Source organism: Aquila chrysaetos, chromosome 8, assembly GCF_900496995.4.
Source record: "Aquila chrysaetos chrysaetos chromosome 8, bAquChr1.4, whole genome shotgun sequence".
NCBI classification, from domain to species: Eukaryota; Metazoa; Chordata; class Aves; order Accipitriformes; family Accipitridae; genus Aquila; species Aquila chrysaetos.
The window spans coordinates 26,575,547-26,593,563 of NC_044011.1; the positions used below are offsets into that span (position 1 = coordinate 26,575,547).

The window sequence follows — 18,017 nt, forward strand, 5'->3', positions numbered from 1 at the left end:
AATGTGCAAAATCTTCAAATTGTAGCTTCAAAAATATTCAGGAAAAAAAAGAGCATTTCCAAGAAAATCTGTACAAATAGTACAACTGTCTTTCACATTCCAGTGTAACACTTTTAAGAAGGAAAATCACTGCCTCTTCCAGGACAGCTCCAAATAGGTAGGAAATGCATGCCCTCTGGCAGCTCGGATAAGTAAATCTGTCTTGAGAGAAGGCAAAGGAATGAAGACTAACACATTATAAGCAAAGAGCTGACTTTTCTAATAGCCCAAATATTCACCCTCTCCAAAGTAACTTAGTCGAGCTTAGGCCTGTGGCCTTCCACACAGTCATTCTTTCTCTCCTTTCACTCCAGCCACTGAAAGCTGGCAGCCTCTGCGATATGCCGGCACAGAAAGAGGCAGCTTAGGGAAGAGGAGGAAAAGACTGGAACAAGGAGCTTCCCAGTCCATGGATCAGGCTTGGACTCCATTTGGTTTGTCATGGGAAAGAACACAGAGGAGGACTGCAAAGCCCCGAGGCTTCAATTTCACAGCTGCTCTCAGACCTCCACTGCATTATCTTTCTTATTTTCCTGTGCTTCCACTTGATAGCTGGCTTAGTTTCTTACTTGGTTTTGGATTAGCTCCCACAGCATCTCACACAACCACGTCATCCTGACTCTGGAATCCCACTTGTTGCAAACATCGCTTTGGGATCTAACACTTAACACACCCTTACGGGTGTAAGGAGGCAAGCGGGCAAAAAGCTGTGTGGCATTTTCTCTCTGAACCAGAATAAAGCACCATTTCATTTTAGATCAATACTGGAATCAAGGGCTTACACCTGGCTCCTGACATCCCCTTAAGGGCGCTGTGCTGTAGAAGTGTTCAGCCAGCGTGGTTACTGGAAATTCCCAGCCCACAGGGATCGCCCCCCTCATTGCTCCCTTCTCCCCCGCCGATACTTTTACACAGAACTCCGCAGAACATCCAAACCCAGAGGTTTGGGAGAAGCTCACAGAGGACGTCATCAAGCTAACTCAGCAAAGAAATATCGCCCCGCCTGCGTTACTGAATTTCGTATTTCATCTCCACCAACTTCCCATACCCACAAGAACTCCGGAGCACCTCCAGGACCAGGGCCTGTGCTGCAGGATTTGGGTCGGGCTCGGCGCTGGACCGACACCTCCTCAGGGCCGGGCCCGGCGCCGTTACTCTCCCTCGCGGTGGTCTCCCCTCCCCTCCCCTCCCCTCCCGCCGCCTCCATCCGCCCCCCGCGGCCGCTCCCTCCCTTCAGCCGCCCCACGCCGACCTGACAGGCGGCGTCCGGGGCTCCCGCCCCGCCCCTGCACCGGGCCCCCCGCTGCTCCTCCCGGCCCAGCAGCGGCCCTTCCCGGCGGCGCAGCCCTCGGACGACGGCGGCGGGCCTCCCCTGACAGCCCGCTCCTCCCGCCACGCCCACCCCGCGGCTTTAGGAAGCGTCGCCGCCAATCGCCGGCCGCTTCCTTGCTGACAGGCGGCCGCCCTCACCTATCCAGTAGCTCCTCCTTAGAAGCAACCCCGCCTCCTCGGGGGCTGCCACCAGTCAGAAAAAGGATTGAGTTGGGGGCGGGGGAAGAGGGCCTACGAGCTCCGTCTTCCCTCAGTACCTCCCTCGCTCCGTTGCGCGAGGATCGCCCCTTTCGCCAGCAGGTGATTGACACGGGGCGACAGCCAATGGGCTGCGGAGGGCGCGCGGCGGGGCCAATGGCGCGGCGGGGGCGGGCTGCGCCAGGCGCCGGGCGGCGGGGGCGGGGGCGGGGGGAGCGGCGGGGCTGGGGTGAGGCGAGGCGAGGCGAGGCGAGGCGTAGCGCAGCGCAGCGCCGGCAGGAGGGCGATGGTGGTGGCGTGAGCCGCGGCGGGACCCGCGCTGGCTGCCCGGCCGGCAGGGCGAGGAGAAGCGGCGTGTGCCCAGTGCTCGCCATGAGGCTTCAGGAGGACGGGGACGGCCGCAGGGCGCTGCCGCCGGCGGTGCTGCCGCAGTAATGGACAGCGGCAGCGCTGCCTCTCGCCTGCCGTGTGGTGCCAGCGCCCGCGCCCGCCCGGCGGGGACCGCCCGTGAGGAGCCGGGGGCAGGTGAGTGCCGCGGCACGGAGGGAGCCGCCCGCGCTGCCCCGCGTCTCTTCCCCCCCGCTCCCCGAGCCGCCTCCGCCACTTGCTCCCCGCCGTTGGCGTTTTAATTTTTAAACCCCAACGGCTGCGGGGGGGCGGGGGGCTCTGCCCCGGCGGGCTGGGCGCTGAGGTGACAGGGGCTGGTGAGGCGGAGCGGGGCGCTCCTCGCCGCGGGGCTCCGTGGGGACGGCCCTCTCCAGGGGGACATTCCTGGACCCCAGGTTGCCTTCTTGCCAGCTCTGATGCCATCCTACCCTGCCTTCGCGCCAGGCGCGGCCACCTTTTGCTTCCCCGTATTCCTAATGAAGAGGCTTTTTCCTCCGCGCCCGGCGGAGATGCTGCTTTCCTTTGGAGGGAGACGACCCATCTGGGTTTCTCCTCTCCCTTTTCACCTCCCTGATGAGCGTTTCTCAGTTGAGGATGGAGAGACATTTCCATTTCAATATGATGCAGCGAGAAAGATGGGGAATCCTGGGCAGCCAGGGCTCAGGAAATGCCCCTTCCTCTTTCATCCTCCTCCTCACCCTGGCACAGGCATTTAAGTAGTAACACTCCCTTGCCGGCTTCTTGGCTGTTCCTTCTCCTTGGAAAGAGAAACGGGAGCAGGAGGTGTGTGTGTGTGAGAGGAAACAACTGTTACACCTTTTGTCATCAAGACAAAGAACTTGTCTTCATCTCCCTGTGTCCCTCCCTCTGGGTGCACATTGGCAGCACCTCAGCCACTTTGCATTGCTTCCCGGAGATGCTTCATAACGATTCGGTGTGGCCCTGACCTGCCCTTTTTTGTTGTTGTTGCCAGTTATGATGGTGCTGATAAAAGGACATGTTGATATGTTTCCAAACAGACTCGTGGTTTGCATTCCTGAAATTGCTGCAGCATTCTTATTTATTTATTTAGTTAGAGGGGGGGATGACAACAGGAAGGGGGTATGTTTTTGTGGTTTTTTTGTAGTTGTTCAATCACGTGCAATTGCAACACTGTAGTATGGAGTATATTAACCAATGCTTTCTCCCCCTGTCTTACTTGTCTTCCAGTCCTGCAGTGTCCCCATCATCTACTGTGTGAGGAGTGATGATTCCATGAGAGAACTTCCTTTCAGTTACCTGTCTGCTCCTATTGCATGCTGCTCCTGGCCACTGATGAACTATTCAGCTAGGCTGCGATTTACCATGAAGAAGGGAGAGGCAGAATATGAGTTGTAGACAGCCCATCAAGTTCCTCCCGACTGTTTTTACTGTGTCTGTATACAAATCTGCTAGTATTGAGCACACGCACTCTTAAACCTACATTGGTATTCACAGAGTTGCCTCTGTGTAAGAGGACTAGCATTTCTCACCATCATGGCCTCAGTTTGGAAAAGACTGCAGCGTGTTGGGAAACATGCATCCAAGTTCCAGTTTGTGGCCTCTTACCAGGAGTTGATGGTCGAGTGCACCAAAAAATGGTAAGAAGCGGCTCATGTTGCTGCACAAATGGTGGAGTAAGTTGCTGGTGCTGAAATAAGAAGGATGTTGCTCATTTTGTCTTGCTTCCCCTAGCTTTCTCTTGCTTGCCCATTGCAGAAGCAGCTGTGTGGGGTGCTTGTCTTTCTTGATGAGTGGTTGCTTTGCTGCATACTTATCTTGGACCTGTTGGTTCTGTTCTGTACTCTGATTTACTTAGCTGGCATTGTTGTTTTCATGCAGCGGATGGTGCATTTATTAGCTTGGCATCTGTGACTTAGTGGTGTGGTTTTGGTTGTTGGTTTTGTGTGGTTGTTTTTTAAGGTTTCCCAAGAGCTGTTTTCCAACTTCCAACTCAGCTCTTGGTGCTCAGTGTTATCTGCTGACACTGTTGGTAGCTGACTGAGGCATTTGAGATCAGTCCTGAAGATGGTGGTGTGTTAATCTGGGGTGATTACCCATTTCGATTTTGACTTTTTTATCTGAAGGTGTCTTGTCTCTCCTTTTCCTTGTTCCTTTCCATCTTTTAATGGGAAGAGGCAAGAGACAGATCCTTGGGAATTCTCTTAAGGTATTTGTTTAGTCAGACAAGAATTTTGTGCAGTGGTGGTCCCATTGCATGGCTTTGGAGCTGACTAGACAGCAGTTAACAGTTAATGATACGGGTCTGGTGCATTTTCCTTCCTGTGCAAAATGAGCTTAAATAAATCTGCTAGGGAAGACTGGAAGTAGCTTTTAAATAGTAAGGCAAAGAACTCCATTATACAAATACTTAAGTGCTTTTTTTTATGTTTGGAATATTGATGTTACTGACATAATTCCTCACGTTAGTGTGAGCCTGTAGTGTCAGGGGACGAAGGAAGTACTTTCCAGACCTCGTGGACTGAGATGTTCAAATTGCCTTGTAATAAACTGCAGCCTCCTTTCTAATACTTGGCCTTTCTTCTTGCCAACAAGTTTGGCACTTGCATTGACTGCTTTCACTGGTTATGAGTAATTGCCTCTACAAATTTAAATTCTGTCTCTTGGAGTTGGAAATCTCTGTCAGATATGCTGGAACGATGCTTGCTGCTCTGTCTTAAAGGAACACTGTCAGGTTAAAAAAATTTTTAACAAGTTATCTTCTTGCCTAAAATGTTTTGAAAGATTATTAAGAAGCAGAATTGTTTTGGAAGTTGAACTTGCTTTCACAGAATAAACTACAAATAAAAACATTTTAAAAGTTGAAAGAGGCTGTTGTGATTATCTTATGGCATCTACTGTCTAGTTCAGGCCAAAGAGTTTTCCACAGTAATTTTGGTTTATCAGGTTTATTTCAGCAGTTGTGTTTATTACTTTTTATGTTTTGTTTGCATAAACTAGTCTGTTTTGGCTTTCATTTTCACTTTGATTCACTCCTTGCTTGAGAATTTGCAGAATGCTTCAGCACTAAAGTATGAATGCTGCAGGGGAATGTTCTAATTGGATCTGCAGCTAACTTTCACTTGATTTAAGAAAAAGTCACACACAAAAGTTCTCTTGTGAACAATCTTGTTATTTTAGAAACAATTACGTTATTGTTTAACCACGAACTATAGTGCCCACCGAGCAAAATGCCTGTGTGTGAAGTAGTGAAACAGCCTTTCAAAACCTCGGATATGCAAATAATTTTTTAAAAATAGGTTGTCTTTCTGAACCTTCATTTTACTTTCTTGAATTTAAATGTAGGCAAAATCAGTGCTTGTGTTGGTTATGACGAAGCAACAGTATGGTGGTGAAATGTGGATGAATTCTAGGAAAAATAACAATTGGGAAAGAACATCACTCGCAGTCATTTGATTGTAGGCTTTTCTATTCTGCTTCCTCTTGTTTGGAGAACCTTAACAAAAATGTTCTTTAAGCATGCAAGCTAAAATACAATATTTCTGCCGTAAGTGGAACTCCTGTATAAAACAAAAGGGTAAATATTTATATATTTTGAGAACCTTCAGCTAGGTCTTTCCTTAACTTTAGAGAAGATAGTTTTGCACGTGCTGACAGAATCACTGCTTCCTCTGTTTCTAAAGCTTGTCTCTGAGTTTGGCCCATGTGAGAACAAAACAGAAGAAATGAACTCCATATGCTGTTCTTGGTGAAAGCATTCAGTATATATTAAGTGTCAGTGCTGTAGTCTGTAGTTTGTTTGATCGAAATGTAGTAAGCAGTAAGTTATTTTAATGTACTGGCATTTTAACAATGCAGTGTTTCTGGAGGAAAAGAATGCTGCATTCATATTGTAAAATAAATGACAATGCAGTCATAAGCACACTTAAATTGAGATGTGTCTGTGTGCGAGGATTGTGCGTGACCAAAACAGCCTGGGTGCCTCTCTGTGAACTGCTATCTTCTGTTAGGTTTACATTTGTCTAACTCTTCAGAAAATGACTTGTGTGTTAGAATATTTTTGTAACTGATCCTGTGCGGTTTGCAATGTTGGGTGTGTTTCTGGTTGGCTTTAATACTTTTTATCCCCTCTGGACTTGTATTGATTTGAATTTTTTTTTTTAAACTTAGTTTAGTGTTCAAAATAGCTCCTGCTCTTTTCTGGAGTTATGCTGGCTGTGTGGGAAGTTGCTACCACTCTGGTGTTGCTGCTTCACTCTTTGAAAGTGTTATTTCTAGGTACAGCAGCATTTGTCCAGCATAGGCTGAAACTCCTTTTCTTTGCTTTTTCTGCTCTCTACAGTTTCCGATTCTTGTCTCTACTGATGATTAAAGACAGCCACTCTCAGACAATTGCTTTTCATTGGTCGTGCATTTGGGGGGGGGACAGGTTGTGATGGAGTGTCCAGTGTTGTCACTGTTTCATTAGAAAAACCTTATTTTCAGGTAACTAACAGGACTGAGTCGCTTCTGTGGCATTCTGGCTGCTGCCGCTGACCCAGACCTAACTATTGTGGCTGCTCAGTACCTTTGAAAAATTGAGCAGTTGGTTCATTTAGAGCCTTTCATTAAAAATAAATAAATGTAGTCTTTGTCTTTAATATGGATTAGTGACTCCTGCTACTGTGAAAACGTCATGCTTTGCATTAATCATATAAGCACTTGATTTTTTTTGAAAGGCGCTTGCTTGGCAGTGCTGGAGTGTGTCATCCTCCACTTACCCTTCAAATAAGCTGGGGCAGCGCAGGATTTTCCACCCAGCCTCGCCAGTGAGCTGCAGTCCTGGCCTGGAAGGACTATGCATGGTAGGAGAGAGTTAATTTAGTGCTTATCCTCAGTGCTGTTGAATAAAACCAGAAGTCAGTCTCATGCGTTTTGCTTAAGCTTCTACAAAAAAGAGTTGTATTTGCTGCTCTGTGCTGTTGGAGCAGACTGCTGTGTGACATGGGAGTGTGCTGGGCATCACTGGCAGGTGTAATACTGTGGCTTGCTCAGGGGACCCAGTTCAGTTGCCTGAACACTGGTGTCTAGCACTGTTTGAGATGCCTTTGAGTTTTCTGCCAGTCCCAGCTGCCAGTTTGGAGAAGCCCAGGTCTCCTGTGGATCCTGTGTCAAGCCTGCCAGCCTGGCATGCATCCCTTGTGTACCCTGCAGCTTCTCAGCTGCTGGAGGCCTCTGTTCAGGCGACTGAGTCAAGCAAGGCTTGTCTGAGGCACAGGCTCAGCAGAGGAGCCTCACGGGAGTAAAATATTCCTTTGGACCAGAGATCAGTTCCAGTCCTTGGACCTGCAGCTGTGATAGCTGTTTTACAGAGCTGCTGAAGCATCTAATGCTGAACACATGAGCTCTCCAGGATGGCTTTTGTGTTTCCTTATTTTTGAGTGATATCTTGCAAGTCAAGGACTCAATAGAGGCTTCAAGTGTAGTATTGACTGGTTTCCACAGAGAATGGCCTAACTTACAGAGCTGAGGTTGCCAAGTTCCTAATGTCATTGTCCATTAGATGCTTTTATGAGCAAGAAAGCTGCTTACCTGAACGTAGGTGCTAACTGCTTAAAACAGCTGGAAAAGAATAAACATAAAGATGCTTTTCGACAGGATTTGCCATTCAGGATTGCTTTAGAGGTAAAGAAATATGTTATTTTTTACAATGTTTGTAATACCTGTCATCTCCTATATGAACTGCTTTGCTTTTAAATCCCACTTAAAAATACAGCGAGCCATGATGTTGTCAAAGGGTTAAACTTTTCTTGTATGCTGCCTTAACGGAAGACAGGCTTCATTTCCATGAGGCAAGTTGCCTGCTTTTGTATCAATTAGGTATGGTCTGAATTAAGTTCTGTATTTTCAAATATACATCTTTCTCTTTTGGAAATGAAGTAATGCTTAATCTTTTTTTTTCCAAAAGGCTTTAGCCATCTGTTTCTCTCTTCTATTGTAGTTTCATAACTGGATGCTGCAGGAATTTTAAGATTTGGCTTGCATTGTGCATGGGAGAGAAATGAGCTTTTTGAGATTCTGCAGTTCACACCAGTCTACTTGCCTTCTGGTCGCTGCTTTTCAGCAAACTCTTCAGTGCTGAAGGCCACCAAGAGAACTGGAGTTAACTGGTTGCTGTAGAAATCCTTGGGGGTTTCCTGTACAGGGTCAGGCTGTCAAATTGCTCAGTAAATTTCCTTGCTTTGCATGGTCATTAAGAGGGGATTTTGTGAGCACCTAAGTGCTTTTAATTATTAAGGTTGATTGTATTGAAACATGACAGAAAGAGATATAGTTAAAGGTCAATTCAGAATCTCTTTGAGTTAGTTTTGCTGTGAACTGTGCTTTTTGTTGTGGGCTTGCTCTTCTGAGTTTTTGGTCGGATTTGCATGTTAGCCATGTAAGTACACTGTGACAAGTATAGCTTGTGCAAGGAAAGCATCATGAATTTCTCCTGCTCTTTGTCTTCTTTTCTCCTTCTCAATTAAATTATACTCTGTCCTTACACTCTTCATTGAGATCTCTGATTCCACACCAAATAATCCCTATCTGCAAATACACTTCAGCATTTTCTTTTCCATTCATTTCCAGTTTTGACTGAGGACTTTTTGAGGGCGTAAATTGTGTGTTAAACACACTCTTTCCAAAGAATCACTGCCAGCTGCCTTACAGGTCAGTCTTGTCCCTTTCTTCCTGCAGTCAGTCAAAACACACTTACTGTCCACACGCAAAAGCAGTTCTCCTCTGCCACATTGCATCTCTCTTCTGTTTGTATCCAAAAGAAAATCCTTCGTTTCAGAAATGCAGATCTGCTCCTTTGGGCTCTCTGCCTGACTTCTGTCAGGATGTTGTCTACTGATCCTGACTCCTTAACACCAGCTGCTTTCCTTCCCTGCCTTACCAAGCTAGCCTCCTGGCCCCTTTTTTAGCCTTATGTCTGTTCCATGAACCACAAGTTAGGTATTTCTCATCAAAATTGTTGGTTGCATATTGTGCAGTGAAGAGATTTCAATAGGAGAGGTATGGGTGTATGTGAAATCTTTCTTGCTGCTGACTTTTTCAGATTGTCAGTGCTGCATACTTATACCCATTTTCTATTTGCAGCAACTCTTTGAGAGCATTTGAAACTGTCCACTTCCTAAAAGACCTAATGGGCAGAAGCAGGCACAAAGTTTAGTATCTGTAAGGTAGAAAGATTTGGGTTTGTCGTAAATACTTGTTCTGAATTTTATTCGTCTTTGAGAGACAGAATTCTTTCCAGCAATTCCTTGACATAGTTTACTGTCCTAGCAGTAACAAAAGTAATTGTCTAAAGCAGAGAAGATTAGGTTATACCCAAGTGTAGACAAATCCATCTTAATGGTCTGTCATTCATTCAGTTAAATGGGTGAGGATGTCTCCTTGAATAAATAAAATACACTAACTTATGTTCTAACACAGCTTTATTTTTTGAGAGAGAAACTGTGTGTGTGTAACTTCCTCACAGAGCTTTACAAATAAATAAAACCTGGCTCTGTTCCTGTAGGTGCTGTGTTGCATGCATAGAGTAAAGTATGTGTACTGTTCTTTGAACCCAGTGGACTTGAGCTGGAATAAAGAATTTTTTTTCAGGATTGGATGCCTGTGAATATTCTTTTCAGCTCTTTGTGTTATGAGGTTAAATAAAATGAAATGTTATGACATTGTGTAGGCCTCATCTGAGCTGAGTCTTCAGTCTCTTAGACTGCTCAGGCTGTATAGTGCCAGTCTGTTGCTTCAATTAGTTTTTAATTGGTTGGAGAGAGCTGAAGTCCCTTTCACAGTTCAGTGTGAATAAGGAGAGGAGGAGGAGGCTGGTAAGGTTGACTAAATCTGAGAAAACTTATAAAACAAACCCTTCAGTTACCGTAGTAAAAGCATTCTGCTTGGGTGGCTTTCTGAGAATATGGGGCAGGGGGGTTGTTTGTTTACTTCTAAAAGCTTTCCCAGTTTACTCTGAGGGGAGTGTGTGAAGTGTGTGTTTGTTTCCCTTGCCCCTCTCCTCTTACTCCTTGGGGTAGAAGCTGGCCCTGGCAGGCTCTTTGCTACCTTGCTGTGGGACACTCCTGAGCTGCCCTCTGTACTAAGTCTGTCTTGTGCGTCCTGGAGTGGACTCTGAAACACAGGAACTATGCAGCTGAACTTTTGTTCCTTAAAATTAAGATATGCACACAGCAATAGGGTAAATAAAGCCATCCTTGTTTTCTTCCTCTTGTCTTTATTTGAAAAATGTATTTCTGCAGCATACAGTTTATGTAAGTGCATTAGAGCCTCTCAGCTGGGAAGCTGTATGTTTTGGCAGTTGAGGTATAGGGTAGTTGTGGCTTTTGGCACCTGGAAAGGCACTGCAGGGACTTGGGAACTGTGGGTTAAGCATGAGCTAAAATTAGCAGAACCATAACTAACATTGCTGTTGTCTAAAGCTCTGACTCATGAGGCTTTCTGGATTGAAGAGTGGAGCTGAGATGTCACTGTCCCTTAGCAGTAGTCTTCCTCTGCTTTCTTCTGCCCTGAAGCAGAGGTAGGATGATGGTAAGGCTGCCTGGTGTGTTAGTGTTAACTGCCATCAACTTCAGTTCAGATTGATAAGGTGAGCGTGAACTGCAGCAGATGAGGAGTGTACGCACCTCCCTTATGCTGCCCTGATGCAGTGGGGAGGAAAACCTGCCAGAGGGGTGAGATGAGCAACAGCTGTGGGCAAGAGCATCTTAAAGTGCTTCAGCTAAATCACTGGATCCTGAGTCAGTGCCCTGTGCTGTCACTGTAGGGCTTCCAAACACACAAGCTTTTGAGATGAATCAGAAGTGCAGGCCCTTCTGAACTATAGTTTCCAGCTGCCTGTAAAGATGAGCAGTGCAGAAGTAGTTCTCGTTTGCCTGTTGAGGCTCTCTTTGTAGTGGAGAGTCGTTATTGGGGATTCTTGTTTATTTCTCTGTTATTATTATTTAAGGAGACTTTCTTGAGGATTACTCCAAAGCTATGGCCAGGCTCTGCAGCTGCTTAACTGCAGCTGCTGAACTGCAATCTATGTGGCTCTGTGTATTTATTTTAGCAAAAACTGGTTTCAGGTTTTAGTTCACATGCACACTCAGTCTACTGCAGTCATTCTGTGGGCTGTGTTTTGGGTGAGCTGCTGTATCAGAGCCTAACAGCACATGAGCAGATCTGATCATCTTTTTTCTAATAGATCTGTTTTGAAAAATGACTTTGCTGACCAAACATCACAGGGGCAAAATAATTTCTAGTTCCAGGGACAACTGAATTAAAACAATCAGGGGCATTTTTAGACTCTATCATATCACATCAGTTTTGACTCCCATATTACCATGGCCCACATTACTACCGCTTGTTTCCTTGGTGCCATCTTCACAAGCACCTGTAATGACCAGTCACCCTCCATGTTCACTGCCTCCTCTTTCTTTACCCAAGAAGTAATATTTGCTTCCTTGCTGCTGTCTGATGGGTCAGAGTTGTCTGGGGCTGCTGGATGGGTGGCATTGGCTGCTGCAGTGGAAGATGTGTGTGCAGCTTTTCTAGGAGCATGTATTCATCTCCACATGTTGAGACAAGCCCCATCACCTTTCTTGTAGGCCAGGCAGACCAAAAATGTTCCCTAAGTCAGCTCTGGGCTTTTCATTAAATACGTTGCAGCCTGATGCCCTAAGGTGATAGCTGTCTTGAACTTTCTTCAGGGCTAAGACTAATGCACTGATGCCTGTGCTTTTCAAACCAGTGTCATAAACTGACTTTTCCCTCCCAGCTGTGCTTGGGAAGGGTATTTGCATAGCCAGTACTGTTAATATCAAAAGCCATATTAAATGAAGTAATTGGAGAATCTGGACCATTGAATACAGTTGGCAGCACATTGTATGCTGCCACTCAGCATGCACTGTGAACTTCCTTTACTTTCAGTGACTGCTCATTAAGTAAACTCTGAATCCCTTTGTTTATGGCAGTACATAGGAAGAGATTTAAAAGAACAGAGAAGAGCTGTCAAAACAGCTTAATTCTCTTTTCCAGCAAAGATCTAACTCAGCAGCCTGTAAATTTCCAAACCAACCTGTTGCTGATTTATCTGTGGTTTATTAGCAGAGGACTTAACTTGACAGCTCCTGGTAACACCTGACATGATTATAGCTCTGAAGTCACAGCTCTGGCCATGTTGGCAGGTGGGTGAATCTGGCTGTTCTTAACTGCTTGACTGTATTTTTCTTCTGGTTGTACCTACTGTCTCCTGGAAAACTGATTTAGTGGCTTGTCTCTTCCTGTAGGTAACCTGAGCAATAGTTGTATAAAATTGAAGTTGTGAAAAAAAATCAAGAGAACAAGGTTTTTGAACTCCCTTTTGTCTTCAAGTGCAGATCTTAACTGGATAAAGTACTTGGAATAAGTGTCTCTTAAGTCGAGCGAGTGAATATTCATAAAACTTCCCCTTGCATTCCTTTATCTTTGACATGTAAGAAAATTTTAAGAATGGGAAAGTCCTGACCTGACCCTTTTTCACCACTTCCTCTCACACCACAAAAAGCAAAAGAATCTAGCACAGCGTTACTTGGTTTTGAGGCACGTTTGGGATGATTCCTGTTTACTGTTAACACTTTTTGAAAGATCCTTTTTTAAAATACCAATGACAATGGTGTCTTCACCCCCCTTTTTTGGGATTTGTGCATGTAGAAAAGGGAATTTTGGGTTGTAGGCTTTGCTTTTGGTTTTTCATTTTCTTGCTAAAATTGTTTGCTTTCCTCCCTTTCAATGGCTGCTCTGAGCTCTGGTGTCTGCATACCCTTTCAGAATACCAAGACAGAGACAATCTTAAAACAGTAAAGAAATTATTTTCTTTCCCATGGATTCCTTTTTTCATATAGTAAATGGGATTTGATTTTTTTTTTTTTTTTTTTTTTTTCCATTTTGAACTGAAAGATGACCAAGAGTAATCTTAAAACCCTGAATTCTCATAGTGGCTGATATAATCGTGGGATTTTTTGACAGAGGATTGAGAAAGTGCGTGATCACTCATACTGCTAGTATTGTAAACATGTAGTGCTTGAGACATGATGCCTCCTTTAGTCCATGGCTGTAAGACTGTTCAGTCGGGTGTGGGGAGGCAACTCTTCTTTCCTGCCCCCACACTTCTCTTCCCTCTTTTCTTGGGTAAATGCTATGCCAGCTGAAAGCTAGCAGCTGCACAACAGGGGAGTGCTGGAATATGGTAATACAGAGAGCTTGGTAAAGGGTGTTGTGAGGACTGCCCCTGACACATCATCTGCTACCTGTGGGCCTGCGGCAGCCTACTGTGCCATGCTGCCTTGTCAAAGCCTGTCACACCTCCACACCAACACTGCTGTCGCTTTTCTAGAGAGCTAGGACAGTCCTTTTCTGTGGGCATGCAACACCGTTATGGTTGATGGGGCAGTGCTGTCAGTGGTTATGACAAGTTAGCTTGCTGTGTTGTTTTTCAACCTTGGGCTTCTCCTTTATTTTTAGCTATGCTTCATAGGGAAAAAGTTCTTGTGTGATGTCAAAATGTGTCTGAATTTTCTGTCTGGCCAGCAAATTCGGTGTTGTGTCGGAAAGTTTCAGCAGGCAATTTCAACCAAAGCTTATGGGGGTGGAAACCTCCAGCTATTATTTCCATGGGTTTTGTGACAAAGGACCTCTGGATAGAAGAGAGGAGTCTTGGTCAGACCCCATGGCTGCAGGTAAAAAGCCAGTAACTCTACCCTTTATTAAACACTGGAGAATCTGCAAGGGTGAGAGCTGCTGGCAGCTTGGCGTCTTTCCCTCTGCCTGGAACTATGGGCTTGTTTCAGTTTGTGCTTACACGCGGCCCTTTGTGCAAGTGTATTTTTGGAGCAGGGAGCTGCTAGATACATTTCTGTGTTTCTCTACTCCCCATCTGTTACTGTAGCCACCTCCTGCTCTAGCTGCCTCAGGAGAAGTGGTATAGCGAGGGAAAACGGCAGTAGAAACAGGCATGTTACCTGTGCTTTCAGTTTGTGGGTTACTCGCTCCTGGTGCTTGGTGTTCATTTTATCCATCATCAGTAACTTCAGTACTGTGATAGCATGGCTAATGTTGATGTAGTACTGCTGCAGATGACAGTGCAGTCCCTTGTCTCCTTTCCTATTGCTGTACCAGGAAACAGGCATATGGAAATTTTTGCCTATAGTTTCAGTCTTGTCTGGAGTGGACCCTAATAAAATATTTACAATGCACAAAGTCTGCTTCCTCCTGGCAAAAAAATGCTGACTTCAGTAAATACATTTTTCAGACCAATTTGTTCTTAGGGAAGTAGAGCATAATACTTCTTTTAGCAACAGCTGTTAAAAGGAGGGTGCTTGCTTAATTTGCAATGAATGATAAAGTCAACAAACTGTAATTTAAAAAAAGAATATAATCTTGAGCTACTCTTGACTATAGGAAGACTGCAATTTACCCTAACTTGTTTATGTCCACCTCATTGTGAGAACTGTCAGTATCTCTTACGGTTGACAAAAACCCCATTAAGGCCCAGAGAAGCAGAATCCTGCTGCCTCCCAGAGTGGGTTTTCTGCCCCCCCCCCTCTTCCTTCAGTGCTGTGCCATAGGTGGGGTCAGAGAAGACTCGGTTAGGTTTGCCTCAGGTCTTCTCCTACAGGGTTAGTTTCTTCTGTGCTGCCCTAGGAAGCCTTTAAAAATGGTTGGTCTTGCAGCTTTTTACATGGAACATTTGCTTGTTGCGTTTCGGCATTGCTCAAGGATGGGCAGGATGGGTTGTGAGGTGAGCTGAGCTGAGCTGACAGGGAAGCAAGGTGAGTGAGGAGCAGAACATGAGGCTTTTCACCCTGTTTGAATGTCTTCTGGTCTGCCGGCCCAGGGTATACGAGGCAGATCCTGCTGGGTTTGGACATACAAAACCAGTGACCTAAATATGAGCAACCCAGGTGTGAAGCAAAAATAATTATTTCAGAGAACAGCCGTGGAGCCTTCTTGTATTTCTGCCGATGTCATCTCTTTGGTTACCATGGGTCTTATTGTTGGGGTCTTAACTTCTCATACTGAACATCCCTTGCAGCAAAGGAGAAGTGAAAAGCGGTGGGGACATGTTTCTGGAAGCTGTGCATAGTATGTACAAATATAGTTCAAGATGTGATGTGTATATATAAAATCAACGTATGTTGTTGAACCATCTTAAGAGGAGGGAAAGCCTGGATGCTGATGATGAATAGCAGAAGGGGTGGCTGTTGCTAGTAAGGGACAAATCTTGTCCACCCTCTGTTACTCTGGGAGACTCCTAGGTGTGCTGTGGGGTACATGGACTGAGCAGGGCCAGAAATCTCACTTTCCTTACAACCTCAAGCCATCTCCCTGGTAAATTAAGTAGCTTTGGAATAGTGAAGTATTTCATGTTGCTGAAATGCTCAACGTAGTAGTAAACTCCAGGCCTTTATTCTCCTATTGAATACAATTCCTTTCAGCTGTAATCAGATTTTTGTGTTTTATTCAGATAGATGTTTGCTGACCCAGGCCATGTAAAATTTTTATGACAAAACGTGCCCACTTTAAAATGGGAACTTACTGTGTCACGTTGAGCTTTCAAACGTGATTTTGCTGAACAAGCAATATGAACATATGTATACTTGGTCCTCATCTATATGCAGCAGCTCCACTGTTTTACTGTGCCTTTGCAATCTATGTCATACAGCAGCTATTCTTCCCTTATAGGCAGGAGTCAGTGGTACAGAAGTACATTATCTAGAGCCATTTTCATGGAAATAGCTGCACAGCTAGTTTAAGCACTTCTGTAGCAAAATAAAGTGCATTTATATTTCTGATTGTACCAGAACAATTATTCCAGTTCAGCGTAGCTTCCCTAATTGAAGTAGTTTTGTTGTTGCAAAAACTGTCCTGAGCAAGCCTTGATTATTGAAAATGTTGTTGTGCCTCTGCTTGTGTTAAGGGAGAAGTAATTCATTGTTACTTGCACCTCTAAGTCTGAACCCTAAACCCAGCAGTGCAGGTCACGGGGCAGGACAGGTGCTGGCTTTGGTACTGTCTGCTCAGCCATCGCTGATGGGAATAAAACTGAAATGAGGCTTTGCTCAAACACAGTTCTTAATGTTTTACTTTCATAATTCATAATAGTCACAATTCTTTCAGAAACTATTTTAAAAAGGAGGTTACATTTTCTCTTGGTGAATGCTAATTATGATTTCACCACTCTGAGTGACTGAGATAGTAGCAATCATACTGTTAAAGAAGAAATCTAAATTTAAAGTGTTCCAGGGATTCTTTTTGTGCTGAATGAAAACAAACTGCATTATTTAACTATTTCTACCTTTAAGACACAGGTAGAAAAAGTCTGGCTATTAATATCATACAATGTGAAAAAAATTCTGAGTGCATTTGAAAGGTGTTTTTTTATAACATTTTGTATTCAAAGGAAGATTTATAGCTTTGTAAATAAAAATGCAGTATGTGTCTGGCCTTCCTCAATGTAATTTTACTTGGTTCAAATTGATGTCCTGATCTCTTCAATAATCTCTTCAACCTGGCGCATCCTTATTGTCACCATGTTGTATTTTCCTTATTGTAAGTGGTTTTTCATATTGGTGTCACATGCCAGTTTCTGGGTAGTTGATGTGAAAAGGGTAGGAATAATGCAGCATACACAAAAAGAGTACTTACATGCTCTTACCATTTGGTACATTTATACACAGTTACAGGGGGATAAGAACTTATTTACAATTTGGGCTTTTTGAGCTGATTATTGTATCAAAGCATGATTTGTCTCTTTATTTGAACTGGGGAAGTTGGTTTTGTACATGTGTGGCTATTGGAGTTGAATTTTTTTTTCTATCCTAAGGCAAGTTCCCAGTCACAGCAAAGAAATTGCAAACATTGTTCTCTCTCTCACTACCCAGACATAGTTAGAAGCTGCAGAGTAGTTTTTTGAGAGTACCAAAAGTAGAAGAGCTCATGAAGCTATATAGGTTTTTAGTCACTAAAAGTAGTAGTAAAAGTTATTTTTGTTCCTTACATAAATAATTCTGTGTCGGTCAGTTTAGCACCTCCATTTGTTCAGAGCAGACTCGATAAATTCTGTGCGGTTCTTTCTGTGTAGGTGTTTTTGATCTGGAGAGGGAAATAAAGTCCTCTTTGCTTCTTATTCTACTAGAGAAAGTGGTGGTCTAGTGGTAGAAACAATATAAGTCAGAAAATCCTGGTTCCACACTAGGCTTCCTTTCAACTTCCCTTGTAACTGTGTAGACAAGTCATCTTTTCTGTCACTCCCTAATTTGTGTGCACAAATCATCTTCCGTCAACTTTCCTACAGGTTTACGTCCACAATTACTTATAAGTAGGATTTATGTCTCCTGTTAAAAGCCAGAAGGTAGCAGCTCTCTGTTCGGTGGTACTGGCGTAAAACAACTAAAAAGACACTTTGCTGTGCTGACAATTTCTCTGTGCAAAAATTCTGCAGCCATGCAGCTCCATTATTAATCCAGTCTTACAAGACTGCTGTGTGATAGAGAAAAATGATCCCCATTTTATATCTCTGAAACTGAAATACAGAGAAATTGTGAAGAAGGTGCAAGAAACCCTCCCTCTCTGTACTGATAGGAATTGTATGAGTGCAGATTTATGGTAGCAAGACGCTACATAACTGAGAAAGAAACCACAAATAATACCTTACAAACTTAGAAAGATGTCGCCTCCCTTTTTCTTTTTTTTTTCCCCAATATGAATCATGTTAATAATGAGGTTGTTTACAAGTGTGTTTGATCATATGGGGTCAGAGTGGAAACTGTTGCAGAACATTGTATTGAGGTACAGCGGGACTGGTGAAGCAGAGTACCTGAGGAAAATGGGAAAGGTAATTCTGCGGGGGAGGTGACCGCATGATCACTGATCTACGGTTATTGATGTAGGAGCTTTTGCAAGGTTTTTGTTGTGGGGAGGGGTTTTTGTTTGTTTTCTATTTATTTTCCCTTTAGTGATGCGTAATTAAGAGTATGTGTAATGGATAAATGTCAGATTAGGCAGGAAGGAAGTAATTTGTACTA

General features: G+C 44.3%; 1 protein-coding gene across 12 annotated transcripts in view; it reads left to right on the forward strand.

The window, feature by feature from the left end:
• Positions 1-1,652: 1,652 nt before the first annotated feature.
• EHBP1 (EH domain binding protein 1) overlaps positions 1,653-18,017 on the forward strand; it is a 231,399-nt gene continuing 215,034 nt past the window's right edge. For 11 of the 12 annotated variants that reach the window (XM_030021255.1, XM_030021258.1, XM_030021259.1 and 8 more), the window contains exons 1-2: positions 1,795-2,094; positions 3,166-3,575. In XM_030021255.1, the coding sequence (XP_029877115.1) occupies positions 3,472-3,575 (104 nt within the window). In that variant the 5' untranslated portion in view covers positions 1,795-2,094; positions 3,166-3,471. Of the gene's footprint in view, positions 1,672-1,794; positions 2,095-3,165; positions 3,576-18,017 lie in introns of those variants that run through there. The other variant, XM_030021257.2, reaches the window with a different exon arrangement.